This window comes from Lynx canadensis, chromosome A3, assembly GCF_007474595.2.
Source record: "Lynx canadensis isolate LIC74 chromosome A3, mLynCan4.pri.v2, whole genome shotgun sequence".
NCBI lineage: Eukaryota > Metazoa > Chordata > Mammalia > Carnivora > Felidae > Lynx > Lynx canadensis.
The window spans coordinates 51,678,661-51,692,546 of record NC_044305.1 but is presented as its reverse complement, the minus strand read 5'-3'; the positions used below and the strand labels follow the sequence as shown (position 1 = coordinate 51,692,546).

The following is a 13,886-nucleotide window of genomic DNA, read 5'->3' as shown; positions in this document are numbered from 1 at the left end:
AAAACAAAACAAGACAGTAGAACAGATCAATGAAACCAGAAGATGTTTCTTCGAAAGAATTAACAACATTGATAAACTACTAGCCAGTTGGATCCAAAAGAAAAAAGGAAACGACCCAAATAAATAAAATCAACAATGAAAGAGGAGAGATCACAACCAACACAGCAGAAATACAATCAACAATAAGAGAATATTATGAGCAATTATATGCCAATAAAATGGGCAATCCGGAAGAAATGGACAAATTCCTAGAAACATATACACTATCAAAACTGAAACCGGAAGAAATAGAAAATTTGAACAGACCCATAACCCATAAAGAAATCAAATTCATAATCAAAAATCCCAAAAAGACAAGAGTCCAGGGCCAGATGGCTTTCAAGGGGAATTCTACCCCACATTTAAAGAGGAGTTAACACCTATTCTCTTGAAGCTGTTCCAAAATATAGAAATGGAAGCTGTTCCAAAAAGTAGAAATAGAAATGTTCCAAAAAATAGAAAACTTCCAAACTCTTTCTATGAAGCCAGCATTACCTTGATTCCAAAACCAGACAGAGACGCCACTAAAAAGGAGAACAGAAAACCAATATCTACCAAACATTTAAGGAAGAGTTAACACCTATTCTGTTGAAGCTGTTCCAAAAAATAGAAATGGAAGGGAAATTTCAACACTCTTTCTTGAGTCCAACATTACCTTAATTCCAAAACGAGAGACCCCACTAAAAAGGAGAAAGAACTATAGACCAATATCCCTGATGAACATGGATGCAAAAATCCTCAATAAGATTTTAGCCAACCAGATCCAGCAATACATTAAAAAAATTATTCACGGCGATCCAGTGGGATTTATACCTGGGATGAAGGGCTGGTTCAATATCCGCAAAACAATCAATGTGATTTATCACATCAATGAAAGAAAGGACAGGAACCATATGATCTCAATAGATGCAGAGAAAGCATTTAACAAAATATAGCATCCTTTCTTGATAAAAAAAAACCCTCAAGAAAGTAGGGATAGAAGGATCATACCTCAAGATCATAAAAGCCATATACGAAAGACCCAATGCTAATATCATCCTTAGGAACAAGACAGATTGTCCACTCTCACCACATAGTATTGGAAGTCTTAGCCTCAGCAATCAGACAACACAAAGAAATAAAAAGCATCCACATTGGCCAGGAGGAGGTCAAACTTACACTCTTCACAGATGACATGATACTCTATATGGAAAACCCAAAAGAGTCCACAAAAAACTGCTAGAACTGATTCATGAATTCAGCAAAATTGCAGGATATAAAATCAATGCACAGAAATTGCTTGCATTCCTGTACACCAACAATGAAGCAACAGAAAGAGAAATCAAGGAATTGATCCCATTCACAATTGCACCAAAAACCATAAAATACCTAGGAACAAACATAACCAAAGAGGTGAAAAAAAATCATACACTGAAAACTGTAGAAAGCTTATGAAAGAAATTGAAGAAGACACAAAAACATGGAAAAATATCCATGCTCCTGGATAGGAAGAACAAATACTGTTAAAATGTCAATACTATTCAAAGCAATCTACATATTCAATGCCATCCCTATCAAAATAACACCAGCATTCTTCACAGAGCTACAACAACCAATCCTAAAATTTGTATGGATCCAGAAAAGACCCTGAATAGCCAAAGCAATCTTGAAAAGAGGCATCACAATCCCAGAATTCAAGCCGTATTACAAAGCTGTAATGGTATGGTACTGGTATGGTACTGGTACAAAAACAGACACACAGATCAATGGTCAGAATAAAGAACCCAGAAATGGACCACAAATGTATGGCCAACTAATCTTTGACAAAGGAGGAAAGACTATCCAATGGAATAAAGACAGTCTCTTCAGCAACTGGTGCTGGGAAAATTGGACAGCAATATGCAGAAAACTGAACCTGGACCACTTTCTTACACCATACACAAAAATAAACTCAAAATGGATGAGAGGCCTAAATGTGAGACAGGAAGCCATCAAAATCCTCGAGGAGAAAGCAAGCAAAAACCTCTTTGACCTTGGCCACAGCAACTTCTTAATACATCTCTGGAGGCAAGGGAAACAAAAGCAAAAATTAACTGTTGGGACCTCACCAAAATAAAAAGCTCCTGCACAGCGAAGGAAACAATCAGCAAAACTAAAAGGCAACTGATGGAATGGGAGAAAATATTTGCAAACGACATATCAGATAAAGGGTTAGTATCCAAAATCTATAAAGAACTTATCAAACTCAACACCCAAAAAACAAATAATCAAGTGAAGAAAAGGGAAAAAGACACGAATAGACACTTCTCCAAGGAAGACATCCATATGGCCACCCGACACATTAAAAAATACCCAACATCACTCATCATCAGGGAAATACAAATCAAAACCACAACCAAATGAGATAGCACATCACACCTGTCAGAATGGCTAACATTAACAACTTGGGCATCAATAGATGTTGGTGAGGAGGCAGAGAATGAGGATCTCTTTTGCACTGCTGGTGGGAATGCAAACTGGTGAAGCCACTCTGGAAAACAGTATGGAAGTTCCTCAAAAAATTAAAAATTGAACTATGTACAATCCAGCAATTACACTATGAGGTATTTATCCAAAGGGATACAGATATGCTGTTTCGAAGGGGCACATGCACCCCAATGTTAATAGCAGCACTCTTAATAATAGCCAAAGTATGGAAGGAGCCCAAATATCCATCGATGGATGAATGGATAAAGATGTGGTATATATAGAGAATGGAGTATCACTCGGCAATCAAAAAGAATGAAATCTTGCCATTTACAAGTATGTGGATGGAACTAAGGGTATTATGCTAAGCAAAATTAGAGAAAGACAAATACCATATGATTTCATTCATATGAGGACTTTAAGACACAGAACAGGTGAACATAAGGGAACGGAAGCAAAAATAACATAAACAGGGAGGGGACAAAACATAAGAGACTCTTAAATATAGAGAACAAACAGAGGGTTACTGGAGGGGTTGTGGGAGCGGGGATGGGCTAAATGGGTAAGGGGCATTAAGGAATCTACTCCTGAAATCATTGTTGCACTATATGCTAACTAATTTGGATGTAAATTAAAATTTTTTTTAATTTAAAAAATTAAAATAAATAAATAAAAGCGACATTAGAAACACGTGGTGTAATAGATAGATTGTGGTGCAGTTGAGGGTTACACAATGCACCCAGGCTCACTGCTAAGTCACTTCTCCAAAAATAGTCCTATTACTTATTGTGCAATTCTCATGAGCCAGGCCCTTGGCTTTACATAGACCATCTCATTTAATCCTCACATCACTGATGAGAGAAATGATTGAAGCTGGTAAGTGGGGAGCAACATTGCAGCTCTTGTATGTCTGGAGAGCACATGGCTTCTGCCCTGTACATGCTTGTCCAAATAGGCTGTCCTTCGGTGGAGAGCCTCAGCTCTCCTTGTTCAGTTAACTGTTTTATACTGAGTTATTACATTATTCATAGTAAATTGTATATACTATGACATTCACTTCTAAATATTGTAATATGCATCTGTATAACATTTTCTACATATTCCAAACATATCACATATAACAAATTGCTAACTAGCCCAATGAGTCTAAGTGACTATTCAAATGTTATATTTCCACAAATTTACATTCCTGAATGATTTCTTGGACCTTATTGTCACTTTTCAGAATGACCATAGATTTTAGGACCGAGTTTGCTAACTTTCCTGGACTAACATAAAATGATGAAGTATAACTATTTTTGTCTGTTTCAACCCACAAATCTCCAAAGACTTTAACATTTTACCATCTTTTCTATCACCCTTTGCCCCATTTTTTTTGGTAATATCTTAGATTGTCTTATATTCCTTATATTTACTCTATCATGGACTTGGCTTTTGTTTTGGTGAAATGCTGTGCATCATGTAAACATAACTTCACTGTGGACACCGTGACTACCTGCAGTCTGTGAGCAGGGCAGGGAAGGGGTTTGTGGCCCTTGTTTTCAAACTCTGGCTTGCCCTCTTCACAGCATGTCTTATTCCACAGCCCTGAGCCCACTGGTTTACTTTCTGTAGAGAATAGGAGATGGAGGGAGCACCATAGTACCAACCTATGTAGGCTTTATATCAGTCCCGCATTTTCAGCCCCAATTTCCGTGCTCCTCTGTACTTCTGAGGCAGGAGCTTCTTGGTATTTTTGTGGAATCCATTGTGTCCTCCTGTCAGTGGTAGTTGGTAAGCTGCTGGACTGAGTCTTATCCACTTTTTCTGTTTCTCATCTTTTAGGAATTTCTTGATATTTCTATCTGCTTTTTTTCTTTTCTCCTACTCTCTTTTAGTCATTTTTGGGGGGCATTTCAGCAGGAAGGGAAGAAAAGTGCATGTGTTCAGACCACCATTTTTAACCCAAAGCTCCTAAAACCATTTTTAACTCATTTATTTAACATCAGCTCCTCAAAAGTGAAATAAGAAGACTGGAAAGAAATCAGGAACGAGAAAAGTCTGTAGCTAACCTGGAGTACTTGAAGAATGTCTTGCTCCAATTCATTTTCCTGAAACCAGGTAGTGAGAAAGAAAGACTGCTTCCTGTTATAGATACAATGCTGCAGCTCAGCCCTGAAGAAAAGGGAAAACTTGCTGTAATTGCTCAAGGTACGTGAAGGAAAGTATTAGAACTTCTGTTTCATAACTTACACTAAATGCTGGCCTTGTGGATGAGACTTTGTGTGTGCACTTACAATCTTTTTCATGACACTGTGACTTAAAATATGAGTTCTATCATATGTGTAACCTGTGACTAGATTTGAAAAGGTAACATTATGTAATTTTAAGATGCATCAAAATACAATACAGTGTTTAGTTAGATCTTTTGAATAGTGGACTTGTAATTCTAGCATTGAATTCTATCAAAGAATGTGGTTTTATTTTATATGATACTTTTTTTTTAACTTGTATTGGTTTAGTCTTTCTTGCTTCATGTCCACCTTTACTGCTTTTCCCCCAAAGAGTCTCAAGGCAACAATGATATGGCTCAACACTTGGTCCATATCATACCCAACAGTCCATTTCTTAAGGAACATTCAGCTTTAAAGCTGTCCTGTGTTTGGAGTTTAGATTTTCTATCAAATAGATTTAATGCTGTGATTTCATTAACTCCTTTAAAATGATGCACATACAGCTGCTGTAGTTACCTGACTTAAGACTGCGTCTTAAGGATCATGGTTTAATTTTTTGTTAGTTTCAAATGTTTTTATCACTGACCCTTTCAAGCATGCAGGCAGAATACTGTCATGTCCCTTATAGTTCTCAGTCATCTTTAACAGTTTTCAACTCATGGTCAGACTTCTTTTGACAGGGGAAGAGCAGAGCTAGAGATTTTAAAACAAGTTCCACACATCATATGATTTCCCCAGCAAATATTTGCTGTGTATTGGACCCCTCTGCTGTCTACACCAAGTTCACCCTCAGTGTTCCCATTATCACAGATGTCTTTCTACAGCATCCCAAATAGGGCTCACACAGTGCATCTGGTTGATGTCCCTTAAGCTCTGTCTTATTGTTATTATCTATAGCATTTCCATGTTCTTTTTTGTAGTATGTCGATTATTATTTGAAGAAACTGGTCATTTGTCCTACAGAAGCTCAGTTCTGAATTTGGCACTTGGAGATAGCATTTAACTTGTTCCATTATTGCCTATAAATAGGAAGTTAGATCTCTGATTAGATCCAGGTGTAAATGGGTGGGGTGGGAAACAAAAAATACCTCATAGGTAATGTTGTATAATTTCTGAGACATCGTATCAGTAAGCCCAGAATGTCCAGTTGTCCCACTTTTGACTGGTTTACCTCATGTTGGTGCTCTTTAACATGTTCTTCTATTCCCTATAAGTCCTGATTAAACTGGTAATGCTGGAGAGTGGTGCTCAAAATTGAGCAGGTATCAGAATCATCTGGTGCAATGATTAAAACTCAGATTGCTGGACACCCCCCTCCCCACCAAGTTTCAGATTCAATAGATTCAAGAGTTCACATTTTTAACAAGTTCCCAGATGATACTGATGCTCTGGGGACCTGGTCTGGTGACCATACCTTGAGAACCCCTGATCTAGAGGACTGATATGATTCGGGGTTTGTTGTTTGTTTGTTTGTTTGTTTGGTTGGTTTTGGTTTTGCAGAAATACTTCATACATAGTGCTGATTGTTTCTTTCAAAATGTTGTCTTACAATATATCTGAGTAATGATGAGGGAGGAAGATTCTCAAGTAACCTCAGTTCTGCTAATTGTAGGGCACATTACCTTAGCTACAATTGTATTTTTGTCACAAGAACCAAAATAAGAATACATAATGTACATTTTTTGTAATTTAGTTATCCTGATAATAAATTTGCTTTTACATATTACTTTTTGTTTATTCTACCAAAGTTAAAACTATTTTTTTCATTGTAAAATTAACCAGGACTTTAGGAATGACATGTGTATTTTTAAATTAAAACATACTTCAATGAAATGATCTCAAAATACTTAGCATATCTAACAGTCTTTTTTAAGGCCCAGATATTTAATGTTATGTAGGTGTTACATTCAAGTGGCTCCTATAAGTTGAGTGCCTGTTGATTAAAAGATCTCAAAGAGACTAACTTAAGGGTTCTGATAACACAGATGCTAGTGATCATCCCACAGGGTATATATAAGAAGCTCATTAAAAACCCAGAACTCTAATACAGGTTTTTTGCTGAGTCCCGTAAACGTATACGAAAATTCCCTAAACTACTATACGTTATAAAGATTATTCACTTATCTCTTATCTATGTGAACAAACAAAAGAAAACTTATAAAAATTGAATTAAAAACAGCTGTAGTCTGGCAGCAGCTAGAGATACAGCTTAAGCGAGAATTATTAAACTGGAAGATGGGTCAGAAGGAATCATTCAGAATTCAGCATGGAAACACAATGGAGGAAAAAACCCAGAAAAGTAATAGATGTAGAGGATAGAATGAAGACATCTAACATATATTTAATAATTGAAGTTCTAGAAGGAGAGGACAGGAAAGAATGAGGTAGAGATGGTATTGAAGAGAGTGGCTAAAAATTTTTCAGAGCTGCTGAAGGACATCCCTCCACACATTTGAAAAATCTCAATACAATTTCAAGTAGGATAAATAAAAGGAAGTGTACCTCTTCACATAAAAGTGAAAATGCCCCCTAAAAGAATAGAGAAAAGTCTCAAAAGAAGACCCATTACCTCATTACCTTTAAAGGAGTGATAGGCTCACAGTGTACTTTTCCGTGACATTGGTGGAGTACTGTCTTTCGCATGCTATAAGATATAAATGTGAACCTTGGGGCAGCTGGGTGGCTCAGTTAAGCGTCCAACTTCAACTCAGGTCATGATGTTGCAGTTCATGAGTTCAAGCCCCATGTCAGGCTGTCTGCTGTCAGTGCAGAGTCAGCTTCCAATCCTCTGTTCACCTCTCTGCCCTTCCCCTGCTCCTGCTCATACGTGCACTCTCAAAAATAAACATTAAAAAAAAACAATAACTGTGAACCTTGAGAAAATATTTCTCAAGATCTTTTCTGATAGAAACTTCAAGAATTCACCTCCATTGGAAATGCTCAACTATGTACTTCATGTATAAGGAAAAGTTAAGTGGAAGATCAGAGATACAAGAAGGAATGCCATGCACAGGAAACCTGGGTCCCCACCAGCCCAACCAAGGACATTTATCAAGACTTGGAAACAATAGACCACGTTACAGATGTCCAGAGTACCAGAAGAGAGGGTCTGAGGGCTGCTCTTCCTGACAGTGAAAGGAATGGGACCATAAAAGCAAAGAACACAAGTACCTCTTGCCCCCTTCATCTCCTTTGAAGCAGGGTTTATACTCTGATTTTGTGTAGAGATTATACCAATATTTTTCATTCAGGTTGGTAATCACTAATGGATATTGAAATTAATTTGGTGAATCACATACAGAACATTTTTTTTAATTGAGACAATGAGAAAAACATCAGACTTTCTTGAATCTGATAAGGGTAAGAATTGTTTCTTGAAGTTCCCCGGGTATATGTGTGAATGTTGGTTTCTGTCTGACTGTATCAGACAGATGTTTGCCTTTCTGTGCATCTGGGTCACAAATATTTGAGAAACATTAACTTAGGGGATAAAGTAGGTTTTCTACCTCTGACAGGTGATGTCCAACTCCTTGTAATAAATACCCAATAAGGACCCAACTTGCCCCACGGGCAAGTGTCATTAGCTGCTCAAAGCTGCCTGTCACATCTCTACATAAGGCAAAACAACACAAAGTGCTACGTTAGTCCCCAAACAAGTAACATGAAGAAATACTGCTCAGTAGCATAGGTTGTTGCTCTGCATGTGGTGCAAATGATAACTCCCCTGCTTCCCTCATGTTGGATCCCAGCACCATTCACAGGCTGCGGATTTCTCTTCTTCTTGAGCCACAGCTTGAGGTAAGCAGGTTGTTGGTCATATCGTGCTTCTCTTTGAAAGACTAGAATCTCAACTTGGCTGCTCAAGTAAGAGCAAAGGTTGCTTCTCTACATCTTTACTCCCCAACTAGGGTATAATTTGCAGAACTGTGTATTGTTCCTTACTGTACAGTGTTGCCAAAATCTAATGCTTTATAGAAGTAAGTAAAGAGGAAAAATACCTAAAACTAATAGAAGAACCAATTTTACCTCAATTAAGAAAAAAAAAAGAAAGAAAGAAAAAGAAAAAGGCTAACAATTCAATAGGAAAAAAGGTGAAGACCGTGAAGCTTTTTTGATCATCTCCAGACTGGCAGGAAGAGAACACTCACATACTCACTGTACGGGCCTGATTTGGTTTGAAGAGGATGTAGAATTTTATCAGAAGAGAGCAATTACTCAGTGCAGGAGCAAATGCACCCTATCTCAGCCTTTCTGTGGTCCTTGTTTACCAGAGAAGAACAGCTGCCCAGGGGTGCCTGGGTGGCTCATTTGGTTGAGCAGCCGGCTTCAGCTCAGGTCATGATTTCACGGCTCGTGAGTTCGAGCCCCACATCAGGCTCTGTGCTGACAGCTCAGAGCCTGGAGCCTGCTTCAGATCTATGTCTCCCTCTCTCTCTGCCCCTAACCCACGTGCATTCTGTCTCTGTCTCTCTCAAAAGTAAATAAACATTTAAAAAAAAAAAAAACAAACAGCTGCCCAGAACATTGTCTGCATGGGGCAGAGTCCTGCCAGATCTGAGACACAGATCAGGTCATGATCTCACAGTTTGGGGATTCCGGTCCCACGGCAGGATCTGTGCTGATGGCGTGGAGCCTGCTTGGGATTCTGTCTCTCCGTCTCTCTCTGCCCCTCCTCTCTCTCTCTCTCTCTCTCTCTCTCTCTCTCTCTCTCTCAAAAATAAACATTTTTTAAAAGGTTAAATAATAATAAAATAAAGTTCCTCTATTTAAAATTTTGAAAATGCCTTTCTGCATGAGATCCACTTGTGATACATTATACATGCTTGAAAACACAGAAGAGCATCTGGGAGAGAGTATACTGAATTTAATAGTCATCACTTTTGGGGAGAAGTGGGAAGGTGGCAAAGGACATGTAATAAGAAGAGGGGTTCACTTTTTTTAAGGTTGTAAAACTTGCAAATCATATATATTAATATTCAAGTCATAGTAAGAAGACAACAATAAAGGAGGCCTTGTCTGAAATTTTCTTGGAAGCCCAGAATTTTTCTGAATTTTAAGACAGGATTTGTTTGTGTTGATCATAAGAAAGATAAAAGGAAACTGGAACACTCAATACAAAATGATATAATCCCCTGGGAAAAGTTTGGCATTTTTTATAAAGTTAAACATGCTTACTGTATAATAACAATCCCACTCAGAGGTATTTTTCCAAGAGAAATGAAAGCCTTTGTTCACACAACAAACTGCACAAACCTAACCACTGAATGATACACTTTAAAAGGGTGAATCTTACGGTATGCAGATCATTTCTCAATAAATGTTAAAATTAAAAACCCATGCATAAACGTTTTTAGCAGTTTTATTTTAAATTGGAAAAAAATAGAAACAGCTCAGATATCCTTCACTGGTAAATGAATAAAACAAACTAGTCTGGTACAGCCACACAGAGGAATCTACTCAGCAGTAAAAAGGAATGAACTACTGATACACACGGAACATGGACAATTCTCAAATGCATCCTCCTAAGTGAAAGGAACCAAACTCCAAAGATACACAATGTAATTAAATTTATGACTTTCTAGAAAAGGCAAAAAGGTAGGGATGGTGGTGTTATACCTAAAAAGGATGAATTTTACCATGAGTAAATTATACCTCAGTGTATTTGATTTTAAAATGATTACAGGGCGCCTGGGTGGCTTGGTCGGTTAAGTGTCCGACTTCGGCTCAGGTCATGATCTCATGGTCCGTGAGTTCGAGCCCCGCGTCGGGCTCTGTGCTGACAGCTCAGAGCCTGGAGCCTGTTTCAGATTCTGTGTCTCCCTCTCCCTCTGCCCCTCCCCTGTTCATGCTCTGTCTCTCTGTGTCTCAAAAATAAATATACGTTAAAAAAAATTTTTTTAAATGATTAAAAACAATGATTTTTTGTTTGTCTTGGTTTCATTTTGAGGTTTACCACAAAACTATTGGGTTTAGATTCTAAGTTATGTAAGGCTTCTGTTTTAAAAGAATGTAAAAATTCCCCTTATTGTCAATAATACTTAGTTGTGCTGGGGAGTTTCTTTTGGAATTGTCTAATGGAGAAAGCAAATACTGAAAGTTCAAGAACATACTTGTAATGTCAAAGTATGGTATGAAAAGATTAATGCCTTTTTTTTTCTTTTTTAACTTTCCAAAGGTGAGGAAGAAAATGCTTCCCGTTCCTCTGGCTGGGCATCCTATCTGCATAGTTGGTCTGGACTTCGATAGATTGACAGGAAAACATTATTTATTTACCAAATAGAATCCATTTGGCAAAAAAGTTTCACATACATTGCTGTCATTCTTTTGTCCAATAGTGTGTGTATATATTCACATCTACATATATTTATACATATCTATGTCAGATGTATTTTAAAAGTCTCCGCTTGAAGTAAAAGTATGAAGTAAGTACAGCAGCCTGAAGTGTTGATACCAGTCCACAGCCCTTTGACTCTGACCTCCCATGTGTGCTACCAGATGAAAACACCAAGAACGAAGTCACTCCCTTCTTCTGTAGAACCTCAGGACCCGCCTGTTCCTGGGCAGTACTGTGAATTTTGAAGTTAAATTTTGGTACAGTACCAACTGGAATTTAGGTTTTTAAAATAATGTTACAAGACTGTTTATTGCAAGATCAGACTTGCAGATGTATTATTATTATAAATTGTTAAAGAAAACTTGTTAATTAGAATATGAAGGAAAATACTTTATTGGTAAAGTTGACATGTTTATTAAGAGATTATAAAGCAAATATGTGCAGTTAATTATGAAACTAAAATACAGTTTAATTACTTTAAAATGAACTGTCCTTTTTTTCCTCTAAAGTAAATTATCTCAAAACTCATGTTGTTAGAGACTCTACCGTTGGCTGGTGTGACACGGAACATGAACGTAGGGGACCAAGCTCATTACCTCGGGGTGATTTCATGATGTCTCTCCAGGCTCTTGAGGGGACTCATCCACTTTTAAGCCATGAATCTGTTTTGAGAATTCTTTCCATCTCCCCTAATAAAAACTTATCAGCACATTGACTCTGTCATTAGCATTGTATCTAATATGAGAGTGGTGCTTCCCGTGGCCCAGCAGACATGCCATTCCATGAACTCCATCACAAGGAGCTTCAGGAAGACACCTTAGAGGCCAGGGTCATGGTTCCACAGGTCTTGTGAATAACTTTAGGTGGTGGTGGTACCTGCCTTTGATTCCTCTGAGTATATTTTATAGACTAGATCAAAATTGTGTTCCTAAATCATAAATTTGAGAATTCCATTTTTAATATTTATTTGATGGAAAAATCACCACACAGTATGCTCTGTAAAGTTCTCTTAAGCCTTCCAATTTATACCCTAATTTTCAGTCTCAGCTGGTGAACTGACTTTATATTTTGGTTACTCAGAACATTTGTTTCCAATTTAATTTAACTGAAATTTGCTGCTGACATGTTGAGTTTGTTCTTTAAAGAATATCTCCTATTTCTGTCTTTCCTCCTGTTTTAGAAGAACAGACTTAACTAGTGAATGTATTAATGAAAATGCATCCATTTCAGAGCTGACTTTAAAAGTTTAGCTTTTTTACTTTATGAACTGTGAAGATGTGTATGCCAGCAGCATACTATGTAACTACTAGTATTTAAATAAATTTCACTTTAAGTCTAGGCCTTTTTGAAGTCTATATAAACTTGTTTTGAAATACAGTCTCTGCTTATGAATGTAATAACAAAAATACCTTTTTGCATGATAAAAAAATTATTACTTTGATTACAAAAGTGATATTCTTTCATGGCTTCAGCAATGAGAGGAAATGTAATGATTATTTTAATATTTCTATTAAATATATTTAACTGCATATTATATTTTTATGCCTACTCTTTTTCTGTTAGACACTGTCTCTTTGGGGTTTTTTAGTCCATGAATTGGCATTACAAATTCCTTCACTGCTTTCTTCAGACAGTTGGGACCTAGAATGTCATTTGCTTGAGAGAACTGACATTTTGGTGCATAAAGTGTAGCCATGATGCCTTCCATGTCAGACATCTACCTTCCAGCTGGATCCGGGAGCCACATTTAGCCTTACTTTGGGCACCTCTCAAGTTCCAGCCTCCTCTGTGGTGTAGGCCTCTCTTGTATACAGTGAGATTTGCTTATGCTCCAAACTGTGTAAGATCAAAAATTATATTCCTTTAAACAAACTTCCACAATTACATTCTTTTAAACAAACTTTGGCAGAAGTGTAATTGAATTACTTACTAGCAAAGCTAAGGCTTGGAAAGGCATGCAGCGTTTTGTGTTCTTTTTAAGCCCCATGTTAGCTAATGATGTCACTGGAAATACATAGTATTGAGGAATGTGAAATTTCCAACAAAGACACAATTTGGTATTTGGTGACACAAAAAAAGTACTCGTACTATGAGTAAGTTGGAATGTAGGTTGCAATTTGGTTTAAGACTATTCTGTTTTGATTTGGTTATCTGAAAATCAGCTATTATTTCAAAATGAATATACACTAGGTAAAACAACCTGATACAACTTTGCAGGTGTCTTTGAGCTAATTTTTACCCATGAGTGTTAAAAAGGATTTGGTTATTTATGCATAAGTTATATATAGCAGAAAAATCTTTTCCTCCTGCATTCAAAATGTGATTACATGGCCTTCAAATTGTTACTTTAAAAAAAATAGCAAGGTGCATATGAATAGAACACTGAATATTGTTCAATATTAATATGGTGAAGAAATAAGATTTCAGTTTCAATAATGTAGATGACCACCCCAGCTTCCCTTTGAGGTGAGCTCACTTAGAAACCATAGTGGTTAACGCTCCAAATGTCTGCCTAGACTTGAAGACGACAACAATCCTCTCCACCCCTGCCTCTCATCGGGAACTTTTGCCCCACCACCATACCAGGAGGCAACCATAGGCCCAACCAGAATCAACTGAACCAGGCACAGAGCCCTAACCCAGGTGAAATTGATTAGATTCAATGATGTGGATTTGGTACTACAGAGTCAAGTCCGCATTTCTGTGTAACTCAAATTATGACAAAGACAGGAGCTCTGGGAGACCCAGAAAGAGCAAGGAAAGCTCACCTAGGAAGCACAAAGAAGGCTAAGCTGACAGGCAGAGGTAATACATATGGGGTGAGAATGTTGGGAGACTTCAATTCTGCTCTAATG

At 37.4% G+C, this 13,886-nt stretch overlaps 1 protein-coding gene across 2 annotated transcripts in view; it reads left to right on the top strand.

The window, feature by feature from the left end:
- GCC2 (GRIP and coiled-coil domain containing 2) overlaps positions 1-12,565 on the top strand; it is a 66,880-nt gene extending 54,315 nt beyond the window's left edge. For both annotated transcript variants that reach the window (XM_030310290.2, XM_030310289.1), the window contains exons 22-23: positions 4,473-4,674; positions 10,873-12,565. In XM_030310290.2, the coding sequence (XP_030166150.1) occupies positions 4,473-4,674; positions 10,873-10,943 (273 nt within the window). In that variant the 3' untranslated portion in view covers positions 10,944-12,565. The remainder of the gene's footprint in view (positions 1-4,472; positions 4,675-10,872) is intronic.
- Positions 12,566-13,886: the final 1,321 nt, after the last annotated feature.